Below are 15279 nucleotides of genomic sequence, written 5' to 3'. Positions count from 1 at the left end.
TTTTTAACAGCGGCTTGATCTGTAAAGGGGTGTATGGAGCGTTAGAGGAGGGATAGTACCCCTGGGGGGGGGAATTTATGCTCCTTCGTGATAGTTTGTCCACATTTGGTCCTCACCCTGTGGCTCCTGGCAAATGTCAGCAGTTGACAGGGGCCACACTCAGGCTTCAACTGGCTGGCTGGGTGAGGGTAGTCAATGGGTCTCAAACCCTGCTAGGGACTTCCCTGCATGTGAAAACAGGCTCTGGTGGATTGAGTGTACAAGACCAATAGTGGGTCCAACGGCCAAGAAGACAGTTTCTGCACATACTGTAGTGGGAAGTGAGGAGCTGATGGGGCTCGTGAACCTTGGAAGGAGAAGGAAAACTCTTATCCTATATTTCCACTGCCTTGTGAGACATCTTCTGGAGAAGAAAAGGCTAAGGGACAAACCCTACACAAATCCAGAGTGAAGTAGGTAAATGGTGTGAAGACTCAAGTGGGGCACAGAAGACAAGCTTAGTTTTCTATCCTTGGAAGCTAGATTCTCAGTACAGGAAATCTCATAGAACAGAGATAGCCAAAGGGGCTATTTCCAGGATGTTTGGACTACAAGTTCCACCAGCCTCAGTCAGCATGACCAATCGTAATGGAAGATGGGAACTGTAGTCCACAACACATTGGCTACCCATCCTAAAGCCTGGGCCAACATAGCAAGCAAAACACCAAACCCATGCAAGGAAGTAAACCTCTGCAAGTACAAAGTACCTGCAGTATATAACTGGGTGTTTTGTCTTTACCATGTTGGCGCTGTGGGTTAAACCAGAGCCTAGGACTTGCCGATCAGAAGGTCAGCGGTTCGAATCCCCGCAACGGGGCGAGCTCCTGTTGCTCAGTCCCAGCTCCTGCCAACCTAGCAGTTCGAAAGCACATCAAAGTGCAAGTAGATAAATAGGTACTGCTCCAGTGGGAAGGTAAACGGCGTTTCCGTGCGCTGCTCTGGTTCAACAGAAGCAGCTTAGTCATGCTGGCCACATGATCTGGAAGCTGTACGCTGGCTCCCTTGGCCAGTAAAGTGAGATGAGCGCCGCAACCCCAGAGTTGTCCACGACTGGACCTAATGATCAGGGGTCCCTTTACCTTTACTTTAAGAGCTTTCTACTTCTCCATTGAGGACGATGTTGGGATTAATATATTTCTGTGAGGGGGTGGCAAACTGTTCCTGTTGAAATAACAAGAGAGGTATAACATGAGGATATCATCTTATCTCCTCATAGTTTAAATTGCATGTTATAGCAACAGTGAGCAGGAGTTTGCTCTGAAGAGATGGTGTGATAGAATTTGGAACTGGGCAAGCTTCTGCAGCAGTGTAGGCTTGCCAGGGGAGAAATAAAGGAAGACACGTTTAAGGAAAATTTAATGCCTTTTCTTTCCCTTTCATCAATTTGAATACTTAAGACCCTCCACTCTTACAGTGATCTCTTTCTCTTTGGTTTAAGCTTGGATTCACGTATCCTAAGAAATAAATTGCAACTAGACTTTCATATAGTACATCAGAAATTGATTCGCAGTATGTGACACTAGTTGTTTTATTTTAATTTATTTGATTGGTTGTGTGTGGTTGTGTGAAAAGAAAGTTTTCTTTACTCTTTCATTAAAGTAATAATCTATCCTAAAACAACAACAAGAACAGCAACCCAGGTCTAATACTTGCTGTCAAACAAACCAAATGTAAAAATACAGTCAATCTGGTAAACCAGGATTTAAAAATCATTACGTAATCAAAATGTAATTACTACCAGCCTGATATATTTTAAAGCTTTTATGAAAAATAAAATAAAATACAAAATTACAATCAGCATGTATTAAAATAAACTCAATGATTCTTGAGTTATTGGGAACTATTATGTTAGGAGCATTTACACTGCCTATAATATACAGATGAATCATATTTACAGACATAGCATTGGAGGGAAATAGTACTATCCTAAATGACAGATCTAATGTAGACCTGAGCATGAAAATGTTTCATGTAGTACAGAGCTTTTCACAGATGCAGGCTAAGTTCTGCAATACCAAATTTTATTTTTATAATCTACAAAGTATCTAAGCATACTACCCTTCTATCGATCTTAACTCTGTTTTTAAATTTCTGCTTTATGTTCTCTAAAACGGTGACGAGTTGGAAGAGCACTAGATAATGCACATTTATTGCTATCTCGTAGACAGCTCTTGTTGAGTTTAATGACAATATATGTGTAAGCACTATTGTTTCATTCGGCTACAGAGTTCAGTAATGCATTGCGAATCAAGTAAAACACATTTTCACTTGCAAATCTATTGCTTCAGAGGTAATGCCACCTTTAGAAGGTGAATGTTTCAGCAGGGCTTGGGTCAGAAGTTTCGGAAGCACTGCCAGAAAAGCAACTCAACTACAGACAGATTTTCCTTCTGTTTTCAGATTAAAGCCACCCATTTAGTCCCTGGTCTAGCTCCTGACAGCTGGATGGGGAGACACCCAAGTAATTAACATGATTGACATAAGCTTACAGGACCTTAGCTATGGAGGGGAAAACATAATATTTTTTCATGAGCCACATCCCTATGCAGATATGGTTTTAATAGTGGGGGATTGGGGCCCATGCCCTCATTTGAATGTCATCAGTATGCTGAGCATCACATTTCAAAAAGGAGCCTACACAAATTGAGACCAGTGCATTCGGGTCTGGTTTGCAAACACCTTAAACTCCCAATTTTGAAGGGTAATGACCAAACAAGTTTTCCTATTCAAAGCAATTCAAGTTCAAAGCCTAATGGGGATAAAAGAGGCAGCGGGGGTGGGGTGGGGAATTGACACAACCCTAGGTTAGGAATTAACTCTATGGGGCTATTATTTATATTGAAGGCAACTGCAATTCTATTTAAATGGAAGATGGATGAGGTCCTCAGTCCTTTTGTCACTCATCGGTGCAGAGCTTGGGTGGGGAACCTGTGGTCTCCCAGATGTTTGGGACTCCCCATCAGACCCAGCCCATCATGGATGGTGGAAGTTGGGAACCCAACAGCAACTGAGGGACCTCATGTTCCCCACCCCTCGTAGCTGAGCTTGATTCAATTAGAGTGAAAAGCCCAGAACTGACTGAACAGAGTCCAATCCTGGAAGGAAACACAATAACTAAGAAGCCTTTTGGCTTCAACAGCACTCATGAGTGCTTCCAGTTTTTTATTCAAATTGTTTTAAAATGCAGAACCAATTATTTAGCACTTTCCATATTATTTATATATATATGTGCATTTATCCAAATTAATAACATCCCTATTTATGAATGTATATCAATGAGTGACACTAAGAGCACTCAACCAATACAACCTAGGTTGTCAAATGCAATTATTTCCCAAATATTACTTTAAAACATTGCCTTACATCCCTATGTGTGATAGTCTGAGGTAAGCAGACGATTTATTCAACATCTTTTAACATCACTGCCTCAATCAAGATTTGTTATAACAGATGCAATGCACAATGAGTGCCTGCTTACTTTAGAAAATGTCAATTATATTTGAGAATAAAATTGTGCTTATATTTAAAATCTCTTCAGACAAAAACATCTGGAATGTCAATGGAGAGCTATTTTATAACCAAGGCATTGAAATACAATTGTAATTCACAGCTACAATCCCAACTTGTACCTTTGGCAGTATGGGGAGTAGCTGTATCAGATGGCAAAGCACCATTTTTAAATTTTTATTTTAAAAGGATTTTAAAAAATTGTTGCCCAGATAGCTGGGGATAGAAAAGGACCTCACCCCATCATATTTTAAATTTTAGCATTATAGTGCTTGCACACTTTCACTTAAGTGGTATTTCACCAATGTAATAAAAACAATAACAACAGACATAAACCCTTGTAAAGCATTTAAAATGTGCTAATTAAAAAGACTGTGTAACCGGGATGATAAAATGGTGCCTGCAACAGTAGTGAACTGTGCTGTGTTGATTCAACTGCATCATACATCAAACTGGTCATGTCAAAATCCTGCCCTTTCTAAAATGACGGCAGAGCAGCACAATCTCCACTGGTCTAATGGTCTTCTTCTGCAAAGTCAGACTTCCTGTGGTCTGAGAAAAGACTGAAGAACTGCAGGAAAATATAGGATAGGATGACAATGATTGGATGGCACCATCATGTGGATGCTCCATAAAAAAATGAGTAAACGAAGCATGGCAATCCCAAACTAAACACTACTGTGGAAGGAACTTCAGATTTTTAAAACAACTTTGGAGAATGCCCTTTTTGCTTCTGCCTGGCAAGAAATGCAGAGGTAATGAAATACCAATGGTTAAAACCAAATCCATATTTGAAAAATAATGCATTGTTTTACTTCATTTTCATGCTACTACCTCTCCAGAATACATTATATTTCAATGTGTTTCATTTAAATATAAAAAGGCAAAGGCAAATGATCCTTATAAGAGGACTACAGACAGTGTTCAGACTTCAACGTTTACATATCTGGGAGGCAATTTTCAGAATCCTTTTCTGCCTGAAGTCTCTGTACGGTGCTATCCAGCAAATCCATGTTATCTCGAAGTGTGACGTTGAGTTCAAACGGCTTGGGTTTAATAGTCAAGCCATAGGTGAAATCCATTTTCGTGTCTTCCTTTGGATTAGCACTGAAATTGCACTGGTGTACGAATATGGCAATAAAGAGGAAGAGCTGCACTTTAGATAACTCTTCCCCAATGCACCGACGTTTGCCCAGCGAAAAAATCATCACACTGCTGGTGAGATCTTTGTTAAGGAATCCATTCTCATCCAGGAATCTCAATGGGTTAAACTCCTCTGGGGAAGGCCATTTCACCGGGTCATGATTTACTGACCACTGGTTGACAAAGACCACGGTATCTTTGGGGATGCGGTAGCCCATTAAGGTGGTGTCAGCCACAGTGGAGTGGGGAATGGTAACGGGCACAAAGCTGCTGAAACGCATGGATTCATAAAGGAAGGCCATGACGTAAGGCAAGTGGGGCTGGTCCTCAGCAGAAGGCAAGCGGTCCCTGCCGACAACTTTATCGATCTCTTCTTGCAGCTTAGCCTGTACCTCTGGGTACCTGGTTTAAAAAAACAACAACACAGTTGGGAAATTTTCTCTCAACTCTCCTGAAAGAAAAGGTTACCTGGGCAAATGTATGTCCCAAACCAATGTATGTCCACTGGTAAAATGTGGGGAGGATGAATTGGCAGGTGGGATGGAAGTGTGACCACCTCTTGTGCCTCCAGGTCCCCCCTGCAATGTACCCCCAGCAGCCTCTCATGCCCTCAGTCTGCTCCAGTGGGTCCCCAACCTCCCAAGCATGTTTCAGGTCAAGGAGAGGAAGGGAAGTTCCATTAACACAAGCAGGGCAGGCAACTGGATAGCACCCATATCGGCTCTATGAATGTGAAGAGACTAATTTCTTCCCCTTGCAAATTTCTGTTTGGTCTATTTTTATATAACTTCTCACAATAGTACAAAAGCCTGTTTGCCAAAATTGAAATAAAAATCTATGTTGTTTCTTTACTTGCTCTTAATAGAACAATCTTTGCCTCGTTCCAGGTTGGGGAAGGGATTGTGTCAGCGTTAATTACTGAACTGGTTTTTGTGTTAATCTGCTTGCAAACTGTTTGCAAAATTTCGCTGTTAACCCACCAGAGCCTTGAGATGTTTAATCTCATATTTCAGCTTTTACTTCTTGGATTGTTAAACAATGAATCCAAAAATAATATATATTCCGAAACTTTGAGAACTTGCATTCTATCTAAAAACGTTCAACTATCATTCTCCCAATGAATATACTAGTGTCCAGAAGAGATAATACAGTAATTGACTCAATACAGTTTTAATGGCTTCATATCAATAGCTAATACCAAATACTGGGCTAATTTGTACATGGAAATCTATTTAGTGCATTACACATTTTGGCCTCAGGGTAGGATCCAAATTGGTTTGGTTTTGTTATCCTGCAAAACAAATTGTTTTGGGCAGCTAGGTTAAACCAGGAGCCCTTGACAACAGCATTGGGTTGAAGAGAGCTGAGCAATGGTTTGGAAAAGGGACTGATGAACCACTATTTTTTTGCCATATGACCTGTTCTTGTATGTCACATTATGAAAGGAAACATCCAGTTAAAGGGGGGAGGGAGAGATATTTTGCAACAACTTTCAGTTTACTGAAATTCTATACAGCAAGGTGGTGCTTCATCATTCTAAAAGAGCACAATTGCACCTTAATGGAGGATACCAAACTCAAATTCAAGCACAACTCTGGAAAATAAGAGTTCTGTACCATATTCTGTTAGCTTAACAGGATCTGGTGGCCATTCATTTTTTCAGGATAGAATGCGGGAACCAAAAGACCCAGATAACCACATAAGACCAAACTCAATGAGAACTTGGATTTCTCAAAGAATGGGCAAAGTCGATGGCATGTGCACCTCAGCTATCACCTTCATTTTTATGGGACAATACATTCAGCTTTCTCTACATGGTTGGAGAACCTCAGCTCAAGAGGCAAATATAGACCTCCAGGCTTCTTTGTCGTTTGTCGCTTTGCACTCTCCTTGAGAGTTTGTGCGTGCCTGGAATGGGTTCTGGCACTCCAATCCATAAAGCCTTTTGCTCACCTGGATGGGTGTGTGTGTGTGTGTGTGTGTGTGTGTGTGAGTGTATGTAGAAACTGGCCGAACAATGTACGAAGTTAGAATTCCCATTCCTTGCTCTGCTCCCATTTTAGCCTCATCCCTCCCTACCCGCTCATGCGGCCCTCGGAAGATTGCCCAGTGGGGAATGTGGCCCTCGGGTTGAAAACAATGCTTTCTCACCGCCTCTCGGCGGAGATCAGCTCTTCTTCGGGTCCGGACCTTCCCCCGTTCCGCTACCTGAGCTTCTCCGAGGGTCAAGTGGCGCTTTTGCCTCGGACTCCACCCCGCGGCCCAGCAGCTCACCTGATGAGGAAGATCAAGAGCCACTGCAGGGCGGTGGAGAGCGTGTCCTGGCTGGCGCCGAAGATGTCGGTGACGGTGGCGGGCACGTGCTCCAAGGGCAGCGCGGGCTGCGCCTGCTGGAGGCGGAGGAAGGCGTCCATGAGGTCGCGGAGGGCGGCGCCCGGGCGGAGGCTGCTCTGGTGCTGCACGAACTTTTGGCGCACGAAGCTGTAGAACTCGTGGTTGAGGGAGCGGAAGGCGCGGAAGGCGGAGCGCACCGGGTTGGGGAAGCGCTGCAGCCAGGGCAGCACGTCCACCAGGCTGCCGGCGCCCACCGTGCGCCCGAACTGCTCGTTGCGGCCCACCAGGCGCCGGAACTCGGCGTCGGCGTGGCTGTAGCGGCGCCCGAAGCAGAGCGCGCTCATGACGTTGGCCACGGCCACCACCAGGCTCCTCGACGGGTCGACGAAGGCGCCGCCGGCGCACGCGCGCACCAGCAGCCGCACCACGGCGCGCGCCTCGGCCACCAGGGGCCGCTCCAGCAGGCGGCGCGCCGAGAAAGCGCGCACGGTCGAGTGCGCCAGGCGCCGCTGCAGCTTCCACAGCTCCGAGTAGCCGCCGAAGGCCAAGCTGCGCCCGCCCGACACCAGCTGGAAGGAGGGGAAAGGCGGGCGGCCCGCGAAGGCGGCCCCCTGGCGGATGAGCGCCTCGCGGATGGCGCGCTCGCCGCTCAGCACCACCACGGGCCAGCCGCCCAGGCGCAGCTGGAAGACGTGGCCGTAGGTGGCCGCCAGGCGCCCGAAGGCCAGGTGAGGCGCGCTGCCCAGCTGAGCCGCGTTGCCCAGCAGCGGCCACGGGAACGGGCCCGGCGGCTCCAGCCTCCGCCGCCGCCGCCGCTCTTGCAGCAAGAGCCTGGCCGCGTGGAAGGCGGCCAGCAGCGAGAGCAGCAGCAGCAGCAAGCCCTGCACCGAGGGCACGCCGGCCGGGAGCACCTCTTCCAAGGCGCGGGGGCGCACGCTGCGGAGAAAAGGGCGGAGGGTTACAAGCAGAGACAGAGACGGGCAGCAGAGCCTGCGGCTGGGAAGCGCCCCCGCCATCCGCGCGTCAGGCCGCAGGTGCAGTTTTAAATGCGGCGCCATTGAAAAAGAGGGGGAAACTGTTATGTACCAAAACTTCCTGCACGTGCAGTTTCCTTTGTGTGGAAAGGGATCCCCACCCACCAAATTGAGGGCCCTCAAACTTGCAAGCCTTCCATAGACACTCGGCATCCAGCATTCGCAGCCTGCCCTACATACTCGGTAATAATACTTGGAGCCCGGGCAGGTTAATTTTAGGCAGCATTTGCGTGTGTGTCTGAAGGGTAAATACACTGACTTAAACCGTCTCTGTGTTTTTTTAACGGAAGTGTATGTTAATTGGCTGCTGTAACAAGTGTATTGGTTTGTAACTCATAAAGCCTTTTTGCTATCAAGGATCTTAACTCTAATGTTGATGGTGCCCTTAAACGCACTTGCTAAGACGTAAACCCCAGGAAACAAGGAGATTTAAGTCCAAATAAACAGGTACAGGGTTGCACTGTGAACCAAGTATTGAAAACAAGGGCTACACTCCAGTATAGAGTGTGTACACTTTTCTAAGTGTATATAGCAAAAATGCTATTTTTGGAGTGAATTTTGAGTAAGCTTTAGCTGTAAGCATCTAGTACTTTACAACAGCAAGTGAGGTAATTTCTGGGGGAACTTGTTTTTGCATAAGTTGGGAAGTTTATTGCAGAATCAGAAACATTCACAATCAAGTATAATAACACATTCATGGTGTCCGTGGCTTTTTCCTCCATGCTGGAAAAGCAGGCTTTAATCCAGTGTATGTGAGGTGATCATTGAATGCATGCTTGCATTAAGTACAGGCTTTAGTTTAAACCAAGTTGTGTGTTTTTTTAAAAAAAAAAAATGATCTGTAATATAGCTAAAGAGTAAACAAATAAAAGAACCAGTTTCCTTAAAATTACAAATTTTAAAAACATTTTTTAAAAATAAAGACCATCAATTTCCATCCACCCTGCTCTAAACTTCATCTTTGGTTTGTGCTTTTGGAAAGCTTCCCAGAGTCCTGCCAGAAAAAAGGCATGAACAGTCCATGGAAATTTGCACTTTGAAATGTTATGTGGGAATTCATCATATTTGTGCATATCTATGCACTGTTTCAGGCAGGAACCTAGCAGTGAAGTAAGAAAACTTGCAGTACTTAAACAGCATGTAAGCATCCATCCCATCACTTCAAAAGTAAGGTGTTCTGCACAATAAGTTAGATTGAATTTGAGCAGAGCCATGAATTGCTTTCGTACTGGTACATTAAAACAACCCTCTTCTCCTGACCATTAATTGCTTGCCCAAATAAAAAAGGGACTGCAGCTTTTCAAAATGATACTTAGCTTTTGGTCTCACTAGTTTCAATAGGATGTACTATACTCCCAAGTAAGTGCAGAGTATCACATCCTTACTTGAAACAGAGTCCATTGATTTCACTGGAACTTGTGTGGACACTAAGATTACAAGCTAACCTTCAGGTTGCAGTTGTATATCACATAGCAGTTACCCAGTTCAGTGTTTGTTTTGTTGTAAGTGGTAAAGGGACCCCTGACCATTAGGTCCAGTCGTGACCGACTCTGGGGTTGCGGCTCTCATCCCATTCCTCACCCTCAGCATGTGTGCAGAAGGTGGGTTGAAGATGGAAACAAGAAGATAGAAACAAGTCAGCATTCGCACTTACAAATGATGCTGCAAGATCCCTTATCCTACTGCAGGTGGAAGGGATCTAACAGCAGGGGGCAAATGAGAGCCAAGGACTCTTCTCCACCTATGCTTGCCAACTTAGGGCAACATCTGCATCTGAGACCTCTAGTCCATGGAAGCCATAATAGATGCATTCACTTGAATAAAATGTTGGGGAGGGGCTAGGTAAGCCCATCACACATAATCACATGATGCACTGCATGCACACCATTTGAATGGCAATGCCCATTTACTCAGGGGGCAGCCCCTCAAATATTTTATGGGGAGGGTCGAAGCCCCTGGCCCCTAGGAGGTGGCTGCTATGTACAGTGGTACCTCGGGTTAAGAACTTAATTTGTTCTGGAGGTCTGTTCTTAACCTCAAACTGTTCTTAAACTGAAGCACCACTTTAGCTAATGGGGCCTCCCACTGCCGCCACGCTGCCACTGCATGATTTCTGTTCTCATCCTGAAACAAAGTTCTTAACCCGAGGTACTATTTCTGGGTTAGCGGAGTCTGTAACCTGAAGTGTCTGTAACCTGAAGCATCTGTAACCCGAGGTACCACTGTATTTGCCAGTGCCGCAGAAGTCTTTGCAGTTTTTGCTGCCACAAGCTAAGGCAGCTACACCTCTTTAAAGCACCCCAGGTTGTCACCCAAAGACTTGGGGATCTAAGCAAACCAACTTATTGGTGTGAGACTCAAAGCAGCTATTTGGGTAAACGCCCTTAAGAAGGGAAGTATTTGTTGGAGGGGCACCCCACCCCAGGAGGATCCATTGCCTCAAAAGGGCACGACTGGCCGTTTCCTCGCACAAGCCACCCCATATTAAAAAGGACGGGACGGGGGGCGGGAATTGCTTGTTCGCAGGATCGGGGACTCACCTGTTCACCAAAGCTTCTGCCACATCTCTCTGGCTCATCCTGCCTCCGGCCAAGACTCGAGCTCCGCAGGCACACAGCAGCCCCTGCTTGGGGGAGGACGAGCGAGCGGTTTCGAAAAGATCCCGGTCGCTCCTCGGCTCTGGAAAGCAGGTCCTTCGCGCCGGCCAATCAGCGCCAGCCTCGGCCCCCGATCCCGGCCGCGCTGCGCTTGCCGCTGCCGCCCACCAGCTCCGCCTGGCGGGGTCTCCCTGGGGCAGCTTCGGGAGGAGCAGCGCCTTGCGACGAGGGGAAGCCCAGTCTTGCTTCCTCGACGAGGGACCTGGCGAGCCGTCTCCTCTTCTCTCTCCCTCCCTCCTGGCCCTGCGAGGAAAGTGGAGCTCCCAAGTGCCGTGCAAAAAAGCAGCCCCCCAAAGCTTCTCGCGGAGCTGGAGGTAGGGGAAAGCCCTCCTCTGCCCCCGGAGGCTGGAGAAGTTTCCTACCCTCGGCGTGTGTCACCTCCCCGTTGCGTGCGGAGTCCGCCTGGCGTGATCTGCGGCTGATGGGAAGCCTCTGGCCATCTCCTCCCCTCCCCGGGCGCGCACGCGAGATCCGCAGGGAAACGGAGACGGAGCAGAGCGCCGGGCCAAAGGGCCCCCCGCGCTGCTTTCCCAGGACGGAGCTCAGCCCGGTACTTCCCTCGCTCCCTCCCTCGAGTTCTTAGAGAGGCTTCTGTTTCCCAGGCTGGCTTTGCAAGGTGTGTGAGGACTTGCCAGCTTCAGCCAGCCAGCCACCCCGCCCCCCGCCGGGGTATCAGAGGGTGAAATTAGAGGATAGCGCGGGGGGCGTGTTTTGATGCCAAATCCCTTTTTGAAGCTACACTCAGATCTTTGACCACTTGGGCATGGCATGGCCAGAATGCTACCTCTGAAATGGTAGCTGAATCCTAGGAGCTGAGATCCTTTCAGCCTACCCATCAATAAAATAGTTCAGGGGGCTAGCCCCACCCCAAAGTTGAGGGGAAATCCCATTCAAATCGTGTGTGTGTGCCACGTCATGTGATTGATTATGTGGAGCGGGTCTTACCTGCCCCCTCCCCAATATTTTATTCAAGTTGGCGCCCTTGCTTGCCACACAAGACCACATGGTTTGTTGCCTCATGCGTCTCTCTATCTGGGCTCCATGAATCCCTTCACACGCTGATATTTATTATTTGCTGCATTTATATCCCACCGTTTTTTCCAGGGAGCTCAAGGCAGCGTACATGGTTCTCTCCCTCTTCATTTTATCCGAAAAGATGAGACCTGAAAGACAAAGGGTTTTGAAGACCACACTGTGGGGGGTTAAATGATGTGCTGGATTTAGAGCCAAAAAGATCAGTTGCTAGGTATTGTTGGCTACAGGCTGCAGATTTTTAAACACATTGGAACACTGAAACATAGGAAGTTGGCTTATGCAGAGTCAGACCACTGGTGCCTCAAGGCTAGTGTTGTCTGTACTGACTGACAGCAGCTTTTCAAGCTTTCAGGCAGGAGTCTCTCAGCCCTACCTGGAGATGCCCAGGATTGAACTTTGGACCTTCTGCTTGCAAGGCAGATGCTCTGCCATGGAGCTATGGACCCTTCCCACTTGATCCAGGCCACCATGTACAAGTCTAGCAAATGAAGTCCACATCAGCATGTCTGCAAACCACTTAAGCAAGTGAATTGGCCTATAGAGGAAGACAAAAACAGAATCCAAGGGTTCCATAATGAATCTCAGCCGTGCAAAAAAATCATCCCCAGTCCTAGATTTGATAAGTTAGATACTGAATGGAGAAAACCATTCAGCTTGTTGTTGTTGTTTAGTCGTTTAGTCGTGTCCGACTCTTCATGACCCCATGGACCAGAGCACATCAGGCACTCCCGTCTTCCACTGCCTCCCGCAGTTTGGTCAGACTCATGCTGGTAGCTTCGAGAACACTGTCCAACCATCTCGTCCTCTGTCGTCCCCTTCTCCTTGTGCCCTCCATCTTTCCCAGCATCAGGGTCTTTTCCAGGGAGTCTTCTCTTCTCATGAGGTGGCCAAAGTATTGGAGCCTCAGCTTCACGATCTGTCCTTCCAGTGAGCACTCAGGGCTGATTTCCTTAAAAATGGAGAGGTTTGATCTTCTTGCAGTCCATGGGACTCTCAAGAGTCTCCTCCAACACCATAATTCAAAAGCATCAATTCTTTGGCGATCAGCCTTCTTTATGGTCCAGCTCTCACTTCCATACATCACTACTGGGAAAACCATTCCTTTGACTATACGGACCTTTGTTGGCAAGGTGATGTCTCTGCTTTTTAAGATGCAGAGACTAGCACATTCAGCTAGTCACTCAAAAAAGGCATTCTGTTGGTTATAATATTGTCATTTATTTGTTTTTCAGAAATGTATTACTCTCTAATAGTGTGGTAGGAGAGCTGGGGGGAAAAAAACCTTACATCTGGCAACCAAGGTGCCCCTTGGGTTTCAGATACTACGTGGCTAGACGAGTCTAAAAAGCCTGGGACACAAATTTTCATGGCCCTCTAGTGGCTATGGTGGCTCATTTGCCATATGTAATGTATTTAGTGTTGTTTCAACAGTATACTCAATTCTGACCAAACTAAGCTTCCTGATAAATATTGTGCTCTGGGGGACTTATTATCTCCTTGACTGTGCTTAAAAAAAATTGATTCTTTGAACACTGTGTGCTCCCAGTCCTCATTACTGAAACCCATTCTTTGATTTATTTATTTTTAATGACAGCAAACAGTTGCTCGTCCTGCTGTGACAGCTGTCACTCTTTTCTGTGTGTGGTGGCAGAGGTTATTGTAGGGGGAAAGCCCTAAGGATGTGGATGGTCCGTTTTCAGTAGTGGCTGGTGCCTGTTGAGACTGGTAGGGAAGAAAGAAGAGAGGCCAACAGTACATAGAGGCAGAGACAACTCATTCTAGTTTTGTCCCCATCCCCATCCTCCCTACTGAGTTCTACAGGGGCAACACTGACCCTAAGGCGGAGAAAGCTGATAGTCAGTGCCATCCCCATAACTGGATGTAAGTAAGAAAAGAGGCCATTGGAGGCTGATTGAGGTTGGTGGGGCAGCCCTCCATTTGCATAACAGACAGGCGTCCGCTATCCATTTCTGCTTAGAACCCTGTGGAAGAGACAGAAAATAGCTGGTTGCTTTTCATAAAAATGGACGTCATACAACATTTCATTTGGTTTATGAAATGTTCATGAGATTTATGGGGTTTAGAAACAGGAAGTGTATCCAGTTCAAGTGTATCCAATTCACAAAGCTCTTTCAATATGCATTTTGTTTTACAGTTCAGCTGTGAAATATACTTTGTGCCCGTCCTTATTATATTTGGGCTTTATTTTGTTACAAGCCCCATCTTCCCTCAGGGTACGTTTTGACATTTCCCAAACTTCCTCACTTCTGCATTCAGTGCAGACTGAGGGGAAGGCGGCTTCTGCAGGAGAGCGTATCTGCAGATTGTGTGCTTCTAGAGTCAGCCTACCCATGAGGCAAGGTGAGGGACTGCCTCAGGCAACAGGGGCAGCAGATCAGGCCTCCAAGGAATGCATTGCCCATGGCAGCGACATCTGTGCCATGCTTCTCTTGGTGAATAGTAGGTTCAGAGCAGGTGGTTGTGCTCACACAGTTCAAGTTCCACCTCCTTGATGACGATTACATCCCACCTCTCTAAATATTTGGACACAGGCATCCATGTTGAGGCAATTCTCAACCATCTCAAGGCTAGCTGGTTTGATTCATCTGCCTGCCTGAAATCGCACAGGGAAGCTCAGAAAGAATCACATTGCCCATAGTTTGTGGTTGTGCTACCATGGTTTCAGGTCAGGAGTTTTCCAAGATATGCTGGACTCAGACCGTATAAGAGTTGAAATGGGAATCACTGGCACCTTGAATTGTGCCAAGACTTGACAATGCAATCAATATAGTTGTAGAGAATGGTCATAGAGGCCCACACTCAACAGCTGATAGGCTAAGATACAACTTGCAAACAGGCATCAAGGTTAGTTCCATGTACACTGCCAGGCAGTGGTAAGACCAAACATTCAAAGTAATTCTAGTGATGATCCTGCTGTGAAAGTGCACTTACCACATTTTGAGCACATACACCATCTTCTGGCCTGGATCAAACTAAGGTAGAACTACTTCTCCTTGTTTCCTGCTGAAGTATTACGCTCAGGGCTGATTGGCTGGTTCTTATGCCAGTCATAAAATTAAAAGGTGGAACCTAGCTATAGATTGAGAGCATTTTCCTGTTGGTGAAGCTTACCTTTGCCAGTCTTTCCTTTGGTCCACCTCTGAGACTGACAATCAACAATGGCCACAAAGAAAAGATCCCCATGCTGTACTAACTTTGCTGTACCTCTCCTTCACGAATGAATTAACTTTGGTTGTGACTAACAGGAAAATTATTAGAACTATCTGCTACCCTTTATTATCCCCTATCTATTTCTGACTGAGTCTCACAGAAGAACTAATGAATAAACCAGGGGTCAGCAAACTTTTTCAGCAGGGGGCTGATCCACTGTCCCTTAGACCTTGTGCGGGGCCGGACTATTTTTTTTTGGGGGGGGGAGAAATGAATGAATTCCTATGCCCCACAAGTAATCCAGAGATGCATTTTAAATAAAAGGACACATTCTACTCATGTAAAAACACACTGATTCC

At 46.5% G+C, this 15279-nt stretch overlaps 1 protein-coding gene across 2 annotated transcripts; it reads right to left on the bottom strand.

Moving 5' to 3' along the window:
- Positions 1-1551: 1551 nt before the first annotated feature.
- On the bottom strand, positions 1552-11165 carry CYP1B1 (cytochrome P450 family 1 subfamily B member 1). Of its 2 annotated transcripts, XM_083496887.1 has the most exons (3): positions 10598-11165; positions 6964-7959; positions 1552-5091 (listed from the first exon to the last, which is right to left on the bottom strand). In XM_083496887.1, exons 1-3 carry the CDS (start codon positions 10633-10635, stop codon positions 4485-4487), a joined length of 1641 nt encoding a protein of 546 aa, XP_083353013.1. In that variant the 5' UTR covers positions 10636-11165; the 3' UTR covers positions 1552-4484. The 2 variants fall into 2 exon arrangements, with proteins under 2 accessions (XP_083353013.1, XP_083353012.1); XM_083496886.1 differs by lacking the exon at positions 10598-11165 and having other exon boundaries at positions 6964-9506.
- Between the last annotated feature and the right edge of the window lie 4114 nt (positions 11166-15279).

Source organism: Podarcis liolepis, assembly GCF_965112155.1.
Source record: "Podarcis liolepis genome assembly, chromosome: 3".
Taxonomy (NCBI): Eukaryota; Metazoa; Chordata; class Lepidosauria; order Squamata; family Lacertidae; genus Podarcis; species Podarcis liolepis.
Note: the sequence above shows the minus strand (reverse complement) of the source record. Positions and strands in the feature narration are given on the sequence as shown.

Bases quoted from the DNA above. Each gene is read 5' to 3' on its own strand.
- CYP1B1 (XM_083496886.1), bottom strand. From the start codon at position 8,210: ATGCCGAGTGTCTATGGAAGGCTTGCAAGTTTGAGGGCCCTCAATTTG. The intron at 5,092-6,963 runs GTGAGCTGCTGG...TTTTTAAACCAG, and splicing joins CTCTTGATCTTCCTCATCAG to GTACCCAGAGGTACAGGCTA.